Consider the following 20,546-nt stretch of genomic DNA (forward strand, 5'->3'; position numbering starts at 1 on the left):
TTTCCTCAGCCTTACATAAGTATCCTTCTTATTCTTAACAAGACATTCAACGTCTCTTGTCAACCATGGTTCCCTCACTCGACCATCTCTTCCCTGCCTGACAGGGGCATACATATCAGGGACACATAGTATCTGTTCCTTGAACAAGTTCCACATTTCAATTGTGTCCTTCCCTGACAGCCTATGTTCCCAACTTATGCACTTCAGTTCTTCTCTGACAGCATCGTATTTACCCTTCCCCCAATTGTTAACCTTGCCCTGTTGCACGCACCTATCCCTCTCCATTACTAATGTGAAAGTCACAGAATTGTGGGTCACTATCTCCAAAATGCTCCCCCACTAACAAATCTATCACTTGCCCTGGTTCATTACCAAGTACCAAATCCAATATGGCCTCCCCTCTGGTTGGACAATCTACATACTGTGTTAGAAAAGATTCCTGGACACACTGCACAAACACCACCCCATCCAAACTATTTGATCTAAAGAGTTTCCACTCAATGTTTGGGAAGTTGAAGTCACCCATGACTACTATCCTGTCACTTCTGCACCTTTCCAAAATCTGTTTCCCAATCTGTTCCTCCACAACTCTGCTGCTATTGGGGGGCCTATTGAAAACTCCTAACAAGGTGACTGCTCCTTTCCTATTTCTGACTTCAACCCATACTACCTCAGTAGGCGGATCCTCCTCGAACTGCGTTTCTGCAGTTGTTATACTATCTCTAATTAATAATGCAACCCCACCAACTCTTTTACCACCCTCCCTAATCTTATTGAAACATCTTCTGAGCCCAGAGCCAGACTCCGTGCCAGAGACTTGGCCGCTAGGGCCTTCCCTCAGTAGGTCATCCCCCCCCAAACAGCATCCAAAACGGTATACTTGTTTGGAAGGGGAACGGCCACGAGGGATCCCTGCACTGTCTGCCCGTTCGTTTTCTTTCACCTGACTGAAACCCAGCTACTCTTGTCCTGCACCTTGGGTGTGGCTACCTCCCTGTAACTCTTCCTCCCGGATGATCCGAAGTTCATCCAGCTCCAGCTCCCTAACACGGTCTCTGAGGAGCTGGAGTTGGGTGCACTTCCCGCAGGTATAGTCAGCAGGGACACCGGTGGTATCCCTCATCACACACATCCTACAGGAGGAGCATGCAACTGCCCTAGCCTCCATCCCCTCTTACCTGACAGAATACAGCTGCACTGTGGGCCAACTGGAACTCCGCTCTCCAACTCTGCTCCCAGTCAGCTGTACTCTCTGTAAACTCCCGACTCCCTTCACGCTCTTTGAGGAAATGTAGGAAATGAAATGAAAAGGAGCACCTTCCTCCCTCCTCACCTAACTCCCTCAGTCACCAAACTCTCACTATAGCACTCAAATGCACCCAAATTCAGCACTCAGTGCAAAAAAACTGCAGTGCACCACCAGAGTGGTCGAGGCATCGGAGCTACATTTCAAGCAGTCCGATGCACCGTTCAATGTCAGCCCGGGTGACCACAAGGGCCTTGTTATACTGGGTCTCCGCATCGGTCACCAGCCTCCGTATGGCATCATTAGCCAGGTCAGAAGCAGGTACCCCTTATCCAGCAAGGGCCATCCAGTCACCCTGGGGTGTCCCTCGAAGATGCCCGAGTTCTCCGACTGCCCCACGATGTAGCTGTCAGGCACACTCTCTGGGAAGTGAGCACACGTGCATAAACTTGAGGTGGTGGTCACACACAAGCTGAATATTCAGGGAGTGGAACCCCCTCCTGTTAACGAAGTGCGCTCCTGGAAAGCCCAGTGTGCACAAAGCAACATGCGTGCCATCTAATACTCCCTCGACCTGGGGCATCCTGGCGATGGCAGAGAATCCTGGTCACCAGGCATTTTGGTGGGCTTGGTCCAGGTCAAAGTTTATGTAGTCCACTGCCTGGGCAAACAGGGCATCCGTGACCATTGTGGGCCATGATTGGGATATGTCACACAGGTCCTCACTTGAGCCCTGGAATGATCCGGAGGCATAAAAGTTCAGGGCTGTGGTAGCCTTGACGACCACTGGGAGCAGGTAGCCTCCTCCTCCACATGGTGCCAATGCTGCGGATATGGCACAGGTGCTGCACTGTCTCCTTGTTGAGGTGGAGTCTCCTGCAGCACATGCTGTCGGTCATCTGTTCAAGCACCGGCGACGCCTGTACACATTGAGCCGTCGTTGGTCTCCCCCTCTGGGCCCCTCCTGTCTGATGGGTAGCCAGGTGTGGGGCTGTCTACTGTTGCCTCGCGCCTCTTATCTACCCCCGGGATCCACTTGGGAGCTGTGAAGAACTCGCATTACTAGAATTGTCAATTCCCCATTAATGATAACCTTCAGCTGTGCGGCCAGTGGGGGTTAAAGTGATCATTGTCATATCACCACAAACGGGGCTGTCACAAGTGTGTTTGGTGGGAGACCAGACAATAGCTGGAGCTGCCCCCGGAATGGGTATAGAGTTGGCATGGCAGACTCGCAGGTACTGTGCCCCCTCAGCCCAGGCACCAGTCCCAAACATGCCCCCCCACCGTCCCCACTGAGCCCATTTAGTTAGGGGGTCCTTCCTGTTCATTTGATGCAGGTTGGTCTTAATTGATCATTATTGGTTTCTCGCCACGCCACCGCGAGATCCTGATCTCGCCAACAGGAGCTGGCTGGTTAGATTGGAAACCGATCGGCGCGGTTCCTTATTTCGGCCTCTCCCGCTATTTAACCGCCCCTCCCGTTTTCACACCCGGCAGATCGCAACTCTCCTCCTGACTCCCCAAAACCTGCCAATCATCTGCAAGGCACAAGTCAGAAGTTTGATGGAATGCTTGCCACTTGACTGGATGAGGATTGGGATTCGGCAAGAAATGCTGCCCTAACCAGTGATGCCCAAATCCAAGAGCAAATATTGATGAAGTCGTTCCTCCCTCTCCCTAGGTTGAGCCAGGAATCCCCCCCACTCAAGACTACCTGCTTTGAGGTTTATATGTTGCTGTGCAGATTGTACATTATTATTGTTGACGCAATATACAATATTTAGAGGTGTTTGAGGAATACTGAACTGTACGTCTAAAGACTTGAAAAGAACATTCATAGAGGAAATATTAATTCATAGAATTTACAGTGCAGGAGGCCATTCGGCCCATCGAGTCTGCACCGGCTCTTGGAAAGAGCACCCTACCCAGTCCACAACCCAGTAACCCCACCCAACACTAAGGGCAATTTTGGACACTCAGGGCAATTTAGCATGGCCAATCCGCCTAACCTGCACATCTTTGGACTGTGGGAGGAAACCGGAGCACCCGGAGGAAACCCACGCAGACACAGGGAGAACGTGCAGACTCCGCACAGACAGTGACCCAAGCCGGGAATCGAACCTGGGACCCTGGAGCTGTGATGCAATTGTGCTAACCACTATGCTACCGTGCTGCCCATGACGTGTTGGCTTTTTTTCTAGATCAGTTGTTTACATGCCAAAAAAATATACCCGAGGTACCTCTCATTCAGTAAATTGTTATAGCAAAGCAATGGTTGTGGGGGATTTTATGTTTGATAAAGGCAATTGCATTCAAAGTCAACAACAACCACTGGCAACTATCAGTGTCAGTTATTTTAATAATCAAATCAACGTCTACAGTTACCAGCGGTTTTCTGCTTTAGGATTTCTAATTTCCTGCAGATTTCGGTCACACATTTGGTTAGCTGCAGCTTGGGCACAAATTCACCAATGATATTTTTATCTATAATTTTGGGCAAGCATCCAAAGTTCTTACACCAGAGGCAGATGACTGAATCCTCTTATTTTCTGTTGTCCTCTACAGACTGCAGATTGGGTGCCAGCTTATTTATAGTAAGCAATTCAACTAAAACCTTTCAGGTTCGTATCCCGGCACTGGGTCACGGGTCCGTGTGGAGTTTGCACATTCTCCCCGTGTTTGCATGGGTTTCGCCCCCACAAACCAAAGATGTGCAGGATAGATCAATTGGCCACGCTAAATTGCCCCTTAATTGGAAAAAATGAATTGGGTACTCTAAAATTAAAAAAAAAACTTTCAAGGCAGTAAAAGTCAAATGATAGTCAAGAAAGTTGTATAAAAGGCTTCACAGCAACTAATAATAATAATAATAATCTTTCTTATTGTCAGAAGTAGGCTTACATTAACACTGCAATGAAGTTACTGTGAAAATCCCCTAGTCACCACATTCCGGTGCCTGTTCGGGTACACAGAGGGAGAATTCAGAATGTACAATTCACCTGACAGCACGTCTTTCGAGACTTGTGGGAGGAAACTGGAGCACCTGGAGGAAACCCACACAGACACGGGGAGAACGTGCAGATTCCGCACAGACAGTGACCCAAGTGGGAATTGAACCCGAGACCCTGGTACTATGAAACAACATGCTAACCACTGCGCTAGCATGCCACCCTTCACTTGTTGCAAATGAAGGAATAACTTGCGAAGATGCTTTTGTACGATTCTGCTTGTATGAATACATACATCATTACAGTTGACTTGGAAAATTGAGCAGGGGATTTTGAATCAAGCTTTTTTTTTTAAAGCAACATGTACTTTTCTAATACAAAAGCACTACTGCAGATTCTGGAATTTGAAATAAAACCAGAAAATGCTGGAAATACTCAGGTCAGGCAGCATCTGTGGAGAGAGAGAGAAACACTTAAGGTTCAGGATTTTAACTCATTTAAAAACCATCTACCTTGCACAGTTACAAATCAGGCAAACAATTTGGGTCAATAAATGAAAGGTCATCAACCTGAAATGTCAACTCTGTCTCACTCTCTACAGATGCTGCCTGATCTGTGTATTTCAAGAATTTCCTGCTTTTATTTATTTATTTTTTCCAAGTAATTAGCAGAATTGCATCTGTCCAAGATTATTTTCAATGCTCATTTAAGGTAATCAATTATGCTTTCACTTATCCTAAAATAAAGATACTTCACGAGATGAAGAAAGAATGGTACCAAAGCAGTACAAGAACAAAATGGAACTTTTATGTGCTTTGTGATATCCATAGGTTGCATGCATATTGTCCATATACACTCTTGATGCACTTCAGTTTCTCCCATGATCAGCATCTAAAGCAATTTGATGTGGCACATTTTCACATTAAACTGTACACATTTTTGTCAGTGACAATACGCAACAAAATTAAATATTGTATACCAGTTCACCAAATTTAATTCCTGCAGTCAGGAGGAAGAATCTACATTTATGCACTGCCATTAACATTCTCAAATTTCAAAAGTGCTATCCACCCAATGAATTATTCCTGAAGCAAAATTTTAAAAAGGCACATTTATATATGACTTTTCATAACCAACTTCAGAACATCCCAAAGCATTTTGCAGTCAATGTAGTACTTTCAAAGCCATGGATAAGAAAGGGGCAGCTGATTTGAACTTTGCAAGGTTCCACAGAGGACCTGTGCGACGGAGTCCTGATAAAAGTTCCAAACCTGAAATGTTTCTTTCTCTGCAGATGCTGACTGACCTGCTCAGTACTTGCGGCATTTTCTATTTTTATTTCAGATTTTCAGCATCTGCAATATATCATTTTTGATCTGTTTAAGTGATGTTAGAGAGAGATAAATATTGGCCTGGACTCCTGCAGAATTCTCCTCTTCTTCTAATAGTATGATGCTAGAGAGCATACAGGTATCACCTGAAGTTCAGAGCATCAAACATGCAGCATTCCTTCAGTAGTGCACTGAAGTGTTCGCCTAGATTTTGTACTGGAGAGATAATTGAACCCAGGACCTCTGTACTGTTATTTGACTGATTGTAACCATCAAGCTGCGCACCAACAAGATATAGGATTACTTAATCTGTTTTTCAGATTAAATGTTAAACCAAGGTCCTGGCTGTCTTCACAGGTGAGTGCTATAGATCACATAGCACAGTTCCAAGAAAAGCAAAGGCATTCTTTGAGTGCCCTGGCCAATATTTACCTCTCAACCCAACAACACTCAGCAAAGTATCTATTCATTTACCTCAGTACTGTTTGGGAGATCTTGTTCTGTACAACTGGATTGCTGTGATTCGTTACAATGGCTTAACTTCAGAAAGGCTTTAGAGCTTTGGATGTCATAAGATCATGCAAAGTAGTATAGCAATTAGAGTTCTTTCTTTAGAGTGTTGCTCTAGGAATATCTATTGGCTAAGGTGCCAGGAAAAGCTCTTCTATCTCATCTGAACAGGCAGGTAGAGATTTGATGTATCACCTCTACCATGCTGAGCTGCCTCAGTACACCAGTCAAGTGTCAACCTAAATTAATGGAGTAAAGTCTTTGCAGTAAAATTTGATGGACCATATTCTTATCCTGAAGCAAGAATGTCACCACTGAAATAATTTAGCAGTAACTAGCAGTGTTATCAACTTAATAATGTGGTTGTGCTTAAATCTGTTGAACCTGTGACAAAAGTGAATCTGTGTTGATTATCCAGTGTAATCTTGGCATGACTTGTCCAGTTTAAAAGACATTTTAAACACAAATGCATAAACATTTAGCAATCCATACAGATCAGGAAAGTTTCAGTTTCAATCCTGTTCTGTGCTGATTTTAGCAAACTTCAGCTGAGCAGAGGTAAAAAGTGCTCTGGAGTAGTGGGGAAAACAAACTGTCCTGAATGGCTACCCTGTTGGTTGCTGGTGAGGACCGAACCAGGTTTATCTGTGATGCTCCCACTCCCATCCTCAAAGGCCAAATAGCTTGCCAACTTTCATTGCCAAGTCTGACCCCAAGAATGATTGGCACTCATGCAAGTTATCAGTGAGTAAAAAGTTGGTGTGTGGGGGGGGAGGAGAGAGAGAGAGAGAGAGAGAGAGAGAGAGACACAGAGAGCAAGAGAGAGAGAGAGAAGCATATTAGATGAATTTGAGAAATTTGTTTGATGCATCATGCTGGGAAGTGAAGGAAATTTGGTCTTGCACCTCTAGATTTATTGCCACTTGCCTTGCCCAAACCAACACATGGCATAGTGCTTTTATATTGGCAACAGCTTTAAGACATAAATTATCACAAGTACACAATGGCTCATAAGCTCTCTCTCTCTCAGACTGACATCATCCAGTCTTCTGCATTCATGGAATTTTAACAGTGGCATCCAATTTAACATTCTTCAGACATACATATACACAAATTCACTTTAGTTATAGCAGACATGCACGTACACAGATTCTCTTCAATAATGGAGCAAGTCAAATATATTGTGAGTCTAGCTCAACTATAAACATCTTTTGAGATGTTAGATGGAAGGAACAAAATAAATATCAACAGGAACCATCATATAATACAACAGCACTTGTTAACGAGTAGAAATTCCCAACAGTTGTGGAGAAGTCCCAGCCCTCATTTTTCAAAGGGAGATTTCAAGGAAGCAGGCTGACAGCAGAGATGGATATAAACAACTAGCAAATAAGATGCACCTAATATATAGTCCTTCCACGGAAAACCATAAAAAGACAAACTACCTTATTCATAAGTATTTGTACTCAATTGAAAATCAATACATCTTGTTTTGTTTTATCACAACTATTGGCAGCTCTGAGGGTCATAATTATTTCAGTTCTTTCAGAACAGCTAAACAACTTTCCGATGAAAGATTATTGACTCAAACTGCCAATTATGCTCCTCTGTTAGAGATGCTGCTTGACTGCTGAGTATTTCCAGCTTTCTGTTTTCATAACAAGATAACACACTTGTTAATTTTCTTTGTTTCATCTCTACCACGCCAACCTTTATCTCTTCAATCTTCCATGCTGGACCAGTTCAATGCAACAACCCCCGCTGCAAGGGTAATTTTACAAGTCTGGGTGACGACAGGAAGCTTCACACATAGCTCAAATTGGAATTTTGGGTACAGATGGCTCATTAACTTTTCCTTGATCGTTCAGTCTGAGATCACAGGCAGTGCTTGCCTAAAATTCAAATTAGCGCAGCCGGTAGACAAAGCTCTTCGTCAACATGTGAGCTCCTACCTCCCCCTCCTTTCACCTTACCACAGCCTTCTAATGCGAGAAACTGACCGTTGCAACTTCAGACTGTTGCAATCTCCCCATTTCCAGGCAGTTCACATTCCACTTGGTCCTTTCGGCATCTGCTCTCTTTCACTATTCAACTGGATAACTTTTGAATAAGAAGCACTTTTTCATCTTTTTCAAGCTGCTTTTGTAAAGCAAGAATCTCCTCACCGCTATTTTTGCATTTGTTTAATGTTCTCCACTCCAGTGTTGTCTTTTTAAAAAAATATAAATTTAGTGTACCCAATTATTTTTTTCTAATTAAAGGGCAATTTAGCTTGGCCAATCCACCTACCCTGCACATCTTTGGATTGTGGGGGTGAGACCCACGCAGACATGGGGAGAACGTGCAAACTCCACACAGACAGTGACCTGGGGCCAGGATCGAACGCAGGTCCTCAGCGCCGTTAGGCAATGCTAAACACTCCAGCCACCGCGCCGCCCCTTTCCAGGGTTATCAAAGGGCTCAAATACCTTTTCATTTAATTTGGCTGGAGTTTCAGTCTGAAATAATAAGCTATTTTTCTATTTTAAGTTGCTGATCGACTTATCATGCATTTTTGTTGTATAGATATAACACATTTCATTATGTTTAGAGAACTGACAAGATCAGCGTTAAATATTCTGATGCACAAATGTCTAGAAACATACAACAAAATCGCATACTTATTTTTGGATTTTGGATGAGCCCCACTTCTGTCCCTTCCCACCCATAACCTCTCAATTATTTTAAATTTTGAAAAACCCCAAGAAAGTATTTTTTAAGTGCAGTTGTGTAAGGGGGGAAACGTTTGCAAAATCATCAACGTTTTACACCACAATCGCAGAAAAATGTTGACAATCATTAACTACAATGTTAGACGGCACTGACAGGTTAGGAAATGAAGGTGTATTTCCATCCCACTAAGAAATTAGCAACACGATCGCAAAGCAAACATCCTCTTGGCCAAGTCAAAATCAAATTGCTTTTGACTGGGAGAAAGTAAATTTAGCAATACACAGCTTTTTAAAAAGGCTAATAGTTTGTAGTATCAGAAGATCTAACAAATATCTGCTGATTGCCAACAATTTCTGCAGCTGTTTATGCAACAGTTGTTCGTAAAAGTCTAATTTTGTAATACGCAACTCTATTCTAATGTGAAATTCACTAAACCTTAACATGAAAATTCCAAATTTTATATCACGTACAATACTCATCATGCACTTGAGGGCTTGGCGCACACACAGACACACATGGTATGTGCGCCCTGCACCCCCTCTCTCCCCCTCCCCTCCGCCCAACATCTGTATTTTTTTTGTTTACCTGCCATATGCAAAGCGCCTGTCCTTATGGTGGTCACCAAACGTATCCCATAGCCTGAGTGATATGCTAACTTCATCTACAACATCGCGGGAACGTTCGAGCACCTAAACATAACCAACATTTAATGTAATAAATGGAAACAATAAATTATGGAATTTTCAACACCAAACTTTAAAGTGTTACATTAATGTCACCCTTAGAGTAACACAAACATATCTCCCACTGTCACAGAACGCAAGGGGCACAATTACAATGTAACTGAGCAAAGAAAACAGAATTAATTACCTTGAGGTTAAAATGTGAAGCTTGATTTCTCGAGTTTGCATATCTTTTAAAAGCAGTGCAACCAAAAGTTTACCAAATCCATGGAGTAAGATATTTATTTTGAGAACCTCAAGGTAGAAGGTAGCTCTATAGACATTAGTCAATTGCTGCATTATTTTCAAATAGTTCAATCAATTACAATAAATAATATATTTTAAGGACTCTCTCATCTCATTAAAAAATTCAAATCCTTAAAACATTGAAAATCCTTTATCTCTAGTGGATTATCATTTCCAGTTTCTCAATTTAATCCAAACCTGAACAGTTCAAAATGAGTTACACACGAGGTATTTTTAAGGCAGTTTTAAAAAATTTATAAATTCATGAATGGATCTAAAATTGCATAAGAACAATGTTTGAAAAATATGAGATAAATGCCTTGTTCAGGAAGATATTTGTTTTCTGGATGACAGTCTTGTTTAGTCCTGCAAACTCTCTCAGGGACCAAGCAAAAATAACAACACTAAATAATAGTCAAAGCACAACCTTGTGGAACTTTACAAACACTAAAAGTATACAATACACAAGAAGAGTTCAATCAACTTTTTTGAAAAGAATATCTTACCTCTTGACAAACACGATACTGATCAATTGCCCAGACAGTGGGAACATGGGTGGACAGCAGCTGATACTGTGTCAATGTTGTATTGCAGGCTCTTGCACAGATGAGTCTCGTCTTTCCCACTGCATTATCCCCGACGACAACACACTTGATAGTTTCAACATTTGGCCTTTCATAATCCATAGCAGTATCCATTTACAGTAAACTGCATTTGAACAAACAAAAGAATGTTGAGAACTTACTTGCTCACATTTGAACAAAAGTTACTTCATTTAGTTAGACAACCAGAACACAGCAAATACAATCTAATTTGGAGCCGAATAAACCTCACTCCATTTATACTGTGGTTTGTATTAATCCATAGGCGAATGTTGCAACTACTCTGGTATTTTTCAGTGCATTCAAGCCAAATCCTGCCAGTATCTCTAGTCTTTAGAAAAACAAATCTGTCATACACAAACAAAACTTTATTGTTTAACTAGGCTGGATTACTTGTCATCCTGGAAGCGGAAAAGGCCAGTTCTTGCTGACCAAAACCTGTAATCTCTGCTTATATCAGTCTACAGATTTGATGGTTTTGTGTTGGGAATGAAAACACAGTACAAAAGGGGAAAACTCTTCCAGCTGGTCTCAGATTCAATAACTTTCATGTAAAAGGCCACAATAATCAGAACCTGCAACCAAGTTAATGGCAAATAGCTGCAACTTCAAATCATTATTACCTAGGTGAGCGAGGATAAATTACAAGTGTCAGCCACACATTCTTTGCCTAAAAAAAGGGCTAAACTGCTATTCAACATGGGTGGGGTACCTCAGCTAATGATACCCAAGGAACAGCTGTGAACAGTCTACCGATGCCCGAGTATGCAATTTGGGATGCTGTACCTATTGAACGACCCCAACAGCTACCTTTGGGTACAAGTTGACGGTATGTGCCCCGTGCATATTCTGCGCATTTTAACTTGCTGAGTAGCTGAACCAGTGGTCCAATGAACCAATGGAGGCCATTTGAAAAAACTAAGCAAACAAATTTATTTTTGTTTCCAGCTGGGTTCAGAAGTACCAGGGGGGAACCACAAGAACATCCAGGTCACTGCTCACTCATCCAAAACCACTCTGAGGATTTCCTCCAACTCCATGCATGTTGGACGGCTCAGCATGGAAACCAGCCACTTAGAATCATAGAATCCCGACAGAGCAGGAGGAAATTCGGCCCATCAAGTCTACACCGACCGTCCAAAAGAGCGCTCTACCCATTCACCCAGCCCTATTCCCATAACCGAACCCACACATCTCTGGACATTAAGGGGCAATTTATCATGGCCAATCCACCTAACCCGTACATCTTTGGACTGTGGGTGGAAACTGGAGCAGCCGGATGAAACCCACGCAGACATGAGAAGAATGTACAAACTCCACAGAGACAACGACCCAAGGCTGGAATTGAACCTCGGTCCCTGGCGCAGGGCTAACCACTGTACCACCGTACTGTTCCAGGACTACTTCCCTGCCTTCTTGCAACCAGCCAGTTGCAGTTGGGTATAGTCAGCTTAATGGCATCCTGGTATTCAAAATGATTCAAGTCTGACAATGGCATTCCACCAACATCACACCGATCTCAGACGAAATACAAAAACACCCTAATGTTCTTTTGTACTAACAGGTCGCTTAGGGAATTACTTGGCGAGTCTGAGGAAATGGAGTGTTACATCACACAACACGCAAGGTCCTATCTTTTACAGCATTACTCTAGACAATAAAAATTGCTCCTCTAACCATCGCTGCTTCTTTCCAAATAGTTTGTTGCATCACTCTTTCAATGCTAGTCAACAATTTAGCATCTTTAATGTAGAAAACATCCCAGAGGTACTTCACAGAGGCCTTGTTGAAAACGAGATGCCAGGTAAAAGAAAGAGAGCTTATCAAAATAACTAAAGTGTTGTTCAAAGAAATGAGCTTGAAGAAGAATCCTAAAGAAGAAGCAAGAGCAATTTGGAAGGAGTATTCTGGAGAAATCGATCTATGCAGCTGAAGGCAGTGGGATGAATGAATGCACAAGAGGCAACAGTCATGGGAATAGACAGCTAGAGGGAAGAGGTTACAAAAGTGAGAGGGACATGACATTTGAGCAATTTAAAAACAAAGGCAAGAATCATAAACGCAGGACATCAGTAGACCAGAAGTCAATGCAAGTCAGGAAGGATGTACAGGTAAAGGACAAATAAGATTTAGTTAGGTTCTTGATTAATAAGGGTTATGGAGAGAAGGCAGGAGAATGGGGATGAGAAACATATCAGCCATTATTGAATGGCGGAGCAGATTCAATGGGCCGAATGGTCTAATTCTGCTCCTATGTCTTATGGTCTTATGAGAGGCATATGAGATAATGATTATGAAGGAGTAAAGTGGGACACTGAGCAGGAGAGAACTGGAGTGGTTCAGTCTGGTGATGACAAAGGAATGAAAAGGATTCAGGAGCAGAAAGTCCGAGTTGGGGCAGAGGCGGGTGTTACAGAAACTAAAAGATGTTGGGCGGGATTCTCCGACCCTGCGCCGGGTCAGAGAATCCCTGGCGAGTGGCGCAAATCTCACCCCGCTACCGGTTGCCATATTCTCCGGCGCCGTTTTTCGGGTGGCGGCGGGATTCCCACCATGCATGTCGGGGGCCATTGGCAGCGCACTCCCCACCCAGCAATTCTCCGGGCCCCGGTAAGCCGAGTGCCCGTCCATTTCCGGCCAGTCCCGCCGGCATGAATCACTCAACTCACGCACCGGTGGGACCTGGCAGGTGAGTATGCGTCGGCGGTCTTCCGGGGAGTTTGGGGGGGGGGGGGATCCAACCCCGGGGGTGGTGGGGGGGGCCACGGTGGCCTGGCTTGCAATCAGAGCCCACCAATCTGCGGGCAGGCGTGTTCCGTGGGGGCACTTCTTCCTTGCGCGCCAGGCGCCTGTAGGGCTCCGTCATATTGCCCGGGGGCCGGCGCAGAGAAGACAAATTCAGCATGTGCTTAATCACGTCAGCCGTTACGCGCATGCATGAAATCTTCAGCGTCGGCTGGAGCAGCGCCGACCCCTCCGGTGTCAACCTAGTCCCCTAGAAAGGTGAGAATTCCTCACCTTGGGGGGCGGTTGATAATGGAGTCGTTGGCACCGGTTTCCCCGCCAGCGTGGGGGCTTCGTCCCCAGAAGGGAGGATCCCTGCCGTTATCTTTGTGATGGAAAGGTAGGGATGTGATCGTAACTCAGAGTCTGATTAAACCGGAGACGATGGGCAGAGCGCCTCTGACAGTGCCAAAAACAATTACTTTAGTCTTTCCAACGTTTAGCTGAAGAAGGTTGAAGCTCATTAAATGACTGCACAACAGAAAAGCTGTGCAAAACAGAGGAGGGATATCAAGAGGTGGAGAGAGGTGGTGAGTCTGCGGCCAAACGGCCGCGCCAAATTGGCTGCGCCCAATTGTCCCATGGCGCCCAAACGGCTGCGTCCAAACGGCCGCGCCCAATTGTCCCATACTGGAGAGAGAGAGAGAGAGAGGCATAGCTTAGAGCAGTCATTTTCAAACCCATGGTCACGACTCCCAGGTGGGTCACGGGCAGGTGTTGGGAGGGATGAGGTGCCATGCGTTACACTGTTTTTGATCGCAGGAAGAAGTGCTCAACAGCGCGACCGGCTTTTAAAAACGCCAGCCATATCCAACTTTCAGAATGCCAGCCGTTCCGCACAAGCGTTCCCCCTCAGCAGTGCGCAGGCTCGGAGCCCAGAGAGGCAGAACATCGCCTCCTGACGTCAGCGCGCTGACCCAGGAGCAAATTTTAAAAAATATAATTCGCTGGAGACTTCCTGCCTGGAGCAATGGCAGAGTGCAGGTCACGTGCCCCGTACACTGACATCGTGTGTTGTGGACGCGCGAGAGTGATTCCTCCATTTTGCAGCTGCCAGCAGTGCTGGTGTGAACTCCAGGGCCTCTGGTAAACAACCCATGAAGGAGCTGAAAACAGGAACACAGCAGCATAAAGATGATTACTTGCGGTGTGGATTATTAATTGTGCCACTGCAAATCAGGATTCATAAGAACATAAGAACTAGGAGCAGGAGTAGGCCATCTGGCCCCTCGAGCCTGCTCCGCCATTCAATTAGATCATGGCTGATCTTTTGTGGACTCAGCTCCACTTTCCGGCCCGAACACCATAACCCTTAATCCCCTTATTCTTCAAAAAACTATCTATCTTTACCTTAAAAACATGTAATGAAGGAGCCTCAACTGCTTCACTGGGCAAGGAATTCCATAGATTCACAACCCTTTGGGTGAAGAAGTTCCTCCTAAACTCAGTCCTAAATCTACTTCCCCTTATTTTGAGGCTATGTCCCCTAGTTCTGCTGTCACCCGCCAGTGGAAACAACCTGCCCGCATCTATCCCATCTATTCCCTTCATAATTTTAAATGTTTCTATAAGATCCCCCCTCATCCTTCTAAATTCCAACGAGTACAGTCCCAGTCTACTCAACCTCTCCTCATAATCCAACCCCTTCAGCTCTGGGATCAACCTAGTGAATCTCCTCTGCACACCCTCCAGCGCCAGTACGTCCTTTCTCAAGTAAGGAGACCAAAACTGAACACAATACTCCGGGTGTGGCCGCACTAACACCTTATACAATTGCAACATAACCTCCCTAGTCTTAAACTCCATCCCTCTAGCAATGAAGGACAAAATTCCATTTGCCTTCTTAATCACCTGTTGCACTTGTAAACCAACCTTCTGTGATTCTTGCACTAGCACACCCAAGTCTCTCTGAACAGCGGCATGCTTTAATATTTTATCGTTTAAATAATAATCCCGTTTGCTGTTATTCCTACCAAAATGGATAACCTCACATTTGTCAACATTGTATTCCATCTGCCAGACCCTAGCCCATTCACTTAACCTATCCAAATCCCTCTGCAGACTTCCAGTATCCTCTGCACTTTTTGCTTTACCACTCATCTTAGTGTCATCTGCAAACTTGGACACATTGCCCTTGGTCCCCAACTCCAAATCATCTATGTAAATTGTGAACAATTGTGGGCCCAACACGGATCCCTGAGGGACACCACTAGCTTTCAAAGTTCATGCGTGTTGTATGCAGGGAAGCACTGGCAAATTAAAGTTTAAAACCGTCAAAACGAAGTATGGCGAGTTCAATGACAAATCGCTTTATTTATTTCAAAGGATGCAGTGAGATCTTAAATTATCTCAGCTGAAGTCATTATCAGAAATGTGACATTGAGATCATGGAGAGCATTAGCTCCATGCAGACGGGGAAGGCGCCGGGACCTGACGGATTCCCGGCGGACTTCTACAAAAAATTCGCGACAGCGCTGGCCCCGCACCTGCGGGAGATGTTCACAGATTCGCTAGCTAGGGGCACACTGCCACCCACGTTAGCACAGGCCTCAATCTCGCTGATACCTAAGAAAGACAAAGACCCAACGGAATGTGGGTCATACAGACCCATATCTCTGCTGAACGCAGACGCCAAAATACTGGCCAAAATCCTAGCCAAAAGGCTAGAAGACTGTGTACTTGAGGTGGTCATAGAGGACCAGACGGGCTTCGTCAAAGGTAGACAGCTTACCGCGAACATCAGGCACCTGCTGAACGTGATAATGACCCCCTCCGGGGAGAGAACACAAGAGGTGATCGTCTCCCTGGACGCAGAAAAGGCCATCGACAGAGTCGAATGGAAATACCTCATAGAGGTACTGGAGCGGTTCGGGCTGGGAACGGGGTTCACCGTTTGGGTAAAGCTCCTATACAACGCTCCCATGGCGAGTATACAGACCAACAATACCAACTCCCAATACTTCCAGCTGCACAGGGGCACCAGACAAGGATGCCCACTGTCCCCGCTGCTGTTCGCACTAGCAATCGAACCGCGAGCAATCGCGCTCAGGGCAGCAAAAAATTGGAGGGGGATCCGAAGGGGAGGTAGAGAGCACAGAGTCTCACTCTATGCCGATGATCTGCTCCTCTATATCTCCGACCCACAAAGCAGCATGGATGGAATCATCGCGCTCCTGAAAGAGTTTGGAGCATTCTCGGGCTACAAACTCAACATGAGCAAAAGCGAGATCTTTCCAGTACACCCGCAAGGGGGGGGGGGCAGCACTAAAGGGGCTGCCGTTCAAAAAAGCCCGACATAAATTCCGCTACCTGGGGATCCAAATAGCCCATGACTGGAAAGGGATCCACAAATGGAACCTCACCAGCCTGACGGAGGAAGTTAAAAAGGACCTGCAAAGATGGAACACACTCCCGCTCTCCCTCGCGGGGAGAGTCCAGACGATCAAAATGAACGTACTGCCCAGGTTCCTCTTCCTGTTTAGATCCATTCCGATCTACATCCCCAAGGCCTTTTTCAAAGCGCTGGACAAACTTATCATGGCGTTCGTATGGGGGGGGGGGGGGGGGAGGGGGGGGGGGGGGGGGGGGGGGGGGGGGAATGCTAGGATCCCAAAGAAGGTCCTACAAAAAACAAAATCCAGGGGGGGGCTAGCCCTCCCGAATCTACAATTCTACCACTGGGCGGCAACAGCCGAGCGAGTAAGGGGATGGATCCAGGAGCCAGAAGCCGAGTGGGTGCGTGCGGAGGAGGCCTCCTGCATGGGAACCTCCCTCCGGGCCCTCGCCACGGCAGCACTCCCATCCCCACCCAAAAAACACTCCAGCAGCCCAGTGGTGACAGTCACCCTCCAATCCTGGAACCAACTGCGGCAGCAATTTGGCCTGTACAAAATGTCGGACAAGGCTCCCATCTGCAACAACCATACGTTCAAACCAGCACTGACTGACGCCACCTTCAAAAGGTGGAGACAGGACGGGGGGACACTGACAGTCAGGGACCTATACACGGACGACAGGATCGCAACACTGGACGAACTGACAGAGAAATTTCAGCTAGCTGGGGGGAACGAGCTACGGTACCTGCAGCTCAAAAACTTCCTACGAAAGGAGACAAGGACGTACCCACAACCGCCACGACAGACACTACTGGAAGACCTACTGGACGCAAGTATCCTAGAGAAAGGGAACTGTAGTGACATGTATGGCCGACTGGTAGATAGGGAAGACACCGTACTGGACGCAACAAGAAGGAAATGGGAGGACGACCTGGGGATGGAGATAGGGTGGGGACTCTGGAGCGAAGCACTGCATAGGGTCAACTCCACCTCCATGTGCGCAAGGCTCAGCCTGACGCAACTAAAAGTGGTACATAGAGCCCACTTAACGAGAAACCGTATGAGTAGGTTCTTCCCGGAGGTGGAGGACAGATGCGAGCAGTGCCAAAGAGGCCCGGCCAACCACGCCCACATGTTCTGGTCTTGCCCCAGACTTGTGGAGTACTGGACAGCCTTCTTCCAGGCTATGTCCAAAGTGGTGGGGGTGAGGGTGGAGCCATGCCCGATAGTGGCGGTCTTCGGGGTTTCAGACCAGCCAGATCTATTCCTGGGGAGGAGGGCGGACGCCCTTGCCTTTGCCTCCCTGATTGCCCGCCGTAGAATCCTGTTTGGCTGGCGGTCAGCAGCACTGCCCAGAGCTGCAGATTGGCTGTCCGACCTCTCGGAATCTCTCCAAATGGAGAAAATTAAATTCGCCATCCGAGGGTCGGACGACGGCTTCCACAGAACGTGGGAGCCATTCATGCAACTGTTCCGGGACCTGTTTGTGGCCAACGTACAAGAGGAAGAATAGTCAGGTGGCCAAGAATCAGGGGAAAATGGACGGGAATCGGGGGAGGGTAGCCGGGGGGGGGGGGGGGGGGGGGGGTTACGGGCTCGTTATGGGGGTTTGCTGGCAAGCCAAGGCCCAAAACCAAACTATAAATAAATGCCTATAAACATGTGCCTCGGCCATATTGGGGAATGTAAAATATGTATGCTGGCTAAAGGGGGCGGCCACAATTGTTGTTATGAAGATGCTTACCTGTAAATATTCATGTTAAATTTTTGTGTTTTCTTTTTTTTCTTTCTAATAATTTGTAATTTGTCATATATAAAATATGAAAACTCAATAAAAAACATTTATTTTAAAAAAAATGTGACATTGAATAACAAAGCAAGTGAGATTGTGAGGTCCAATTAGGCTCACCTGTCACAGTAAGTGAAAATGGTGGGTCGTGAAGTTTGGGCACCGTGGGTCCCAAAGGATGGCTGGTTGATAAAGATGGGTCCCAGGCAAAAACATTTGAGAAAAACTGGCTTAGAGGTATTATCATACACGCTAAACCGATGCTTGCATATTAATTTAGAAAAAGCTGTACGGTCTCAAAATTACCACTTCTGTACCGTCAATAATTCACAGTACTTGGAAAGGGAGAATTACATGAATGAACGACATTCATTGTTTCCTGTCCAAAACAAATTTCATGTTTCTTAACATCCTGATGTTTCTATCCAAAAAGAAACAAATTTACTTTAGCTTTCAAAATTTCCAAAATATAATTCGTTTTTGCCTTTGTATTAGCTGTAATATTCCAACACTTCAAAAGTGAAATGGGAGGTGGGGGGGGGGGGGGGGGGGGGGGGGAAGAGGGGGGGCAGTGGAGTGGTGGATTATAAGGCATGCTGTCGCAATTGGAAATGCCAGTCTTAGTGATAAAATGTTGTTTAAAAAAAAAACCCAAGACATTTTAGACATAAATGCAAACTGAGAGCTGTAGCTTGCTATCTCTTCAGCTGGGGGCATTGGCTTTGGGAAACAACATGTATTAAAAATTGAAATTGTAGGCCTCTGCTGAAATAGAATGGGAGGCATTTAAAAAACAGAAAATGGTATTTTAAATCATTTTCTTCTTCTAAGTTCTCAAAAACATCTTTATGATGTTAAAATGACAATTCCTTAATGCAGAAACAAATAATCAAATAATGCAAAAAGATGAGAGCTATTTCTTGGTTTCACCTTTTCTAATGAAAGGGAAAGTTTTGTCATTCAGTTGCTCGTAGTTTTCTTATTCTTTTTTGCTGTAAATGTATTTATCTGTTTTTCTCTCACCCAATTGGTGTACTACTTATCACATTTGGCATTTGTTGCTACTTTTGTATTTCAGATGCAAGTGTGATACTAAATTTACACATAGAAGATGTAACGAGTGTGGCAGACAAAGTACTTCCTTAATGAACAAGTGGTGGCAAGCTCGGTAGTGAGGGGCAGTCAGAACAGTGCTGAAACTCAAACAACTTCCAAAAACAGCCCACTGAAATTATTTCTCCAATCATGAAAAGCATCAAGTTGTGTGCATGTTATGAATTGATAAAATTAATATTGCTAAATGTCCCCATAATGTTCGAGGTGTTATGCAAGGGGGAGATGACTGTAGATTTATTGCTGGCTCGAGGCAGGCATTTTGTGTATAATTGCACCAGCAATGACAGCATTAACGTTCTGCTCCAGTGGCAGCATTCATCATCTAGGATGTCACCAAAGTGCAACAGTAGGAGATGTGCTACACTGAGCAATGAACCCCAGCAGCTCCAGAGCAAACAAGTAGTTGAGGTGTATTGGTATATGCCTTATCTGCCAATTACCCACTTCTCACCAGTCTGGGTTGAGCGTGAACCCAGGTCACAGGTGTGAAAGGAAGTTGTACTAACAGATTAAATGGAAAAACTGATCTGTTGCCTAACACCCTCACCTTGAAAGGTACACAAAAAAAATCCCTCCAAAGAAAAATAAACAACAGTTGTGTGTGTGGTATAAATAAGTAAATTGACTGGAAGCAGTGGAATACCAGGAGAGAAACTACATACAGCTCATCGGTTAATTCATCTGGACTGCAAAAGAGTTTGTTGTATAATCTTTTGGGTGGTTTATTTCCCAATGAGCCATTGGCCCACGCTACATACCCTGTGCTATTTTAAAATTTATGCTCAAAACCATTATTGCAAACTGGTTATCAGCACAATTCATGATAAAGAAAAGTACAAAACTATTAGAAGGAGCTTCAGAGATAATGCCTCATACCCACAGGGACAGATTTTATGGTGTTCCATACCTGAAACCAAATTTGTGAATGGAAAGAAATGTACATTAAGATTGGATGCAGAGCTCAGTACTTTCTATCAGCAGACACTGGTAAATTGGTGGGTGATGAAATAACAACTTTATTATTAGTACGAGCAAACAGTTAATTTGAACTGATAATTGTCAGTAATTAATACCAGCATCTTTGTAGATAGAAGTAATTCAGAGTTTCAGGCCAGATTTTTATCAATTTAATAATTTCTGAATTTACAATTTAACCTTACTATAGATGCTCAAAAAATCCTACATCACAAAAGGCAGAGTTG

General features: G+C 44.9%; 1 protein-coding gene across 6 annotated transcripts in view; it reads right to left on the bottom strand.

Moving 5' to 3' along the window:
- rhobtb1 (Rho related BTB domain containing 1) overlaps positions 1 to 20,546 on the bottom strand; it is a 168,663-nt gene that overhangs the window by 76,838 nt on the left and 71,279 nt on the right. For 5 of the 6 annotated variants that reach the window (XM_038773643.1, XM_038773639.1, XM_038773642.1 and 2 more), the window contains 2 exons: positions 10,225 to 10,426; positions 9,336 to 9,439 (listed from right to left, as the gene is read on the bottom strand). In XM_038773643.1, coding sequence (XP_038629571.1) covers positions 9,336 to 9,439; positions 10,225 to 10,416 — 296 coding nt within the window. In that variant the 5' untranslated portion in view covers positions 10,417 to 10,426. The remainder of the gene's footprint in view (positions 1 to 9,335; positions 9,440 to 10,224; positions 10,427 to 20,546) is intronic. The other variant, XM_038773644.1, reaches the window with a different exon arrangement.

The sequence above is a fragment of the Scyliorhinus canicula genome, chromosome 16, assembly GCF_902713615.1.
Source record: "Scyliorhinus canicula chromosome 16, sScyCan1.1, whole genome shotgun sequence".
NCBI lineage: Eukaryota > Metazoa > Chordata > Chondrichthyes > Carcharhiniformes > Scyliorhinidae > Scyliorhinus > Scyliorhinus canicula.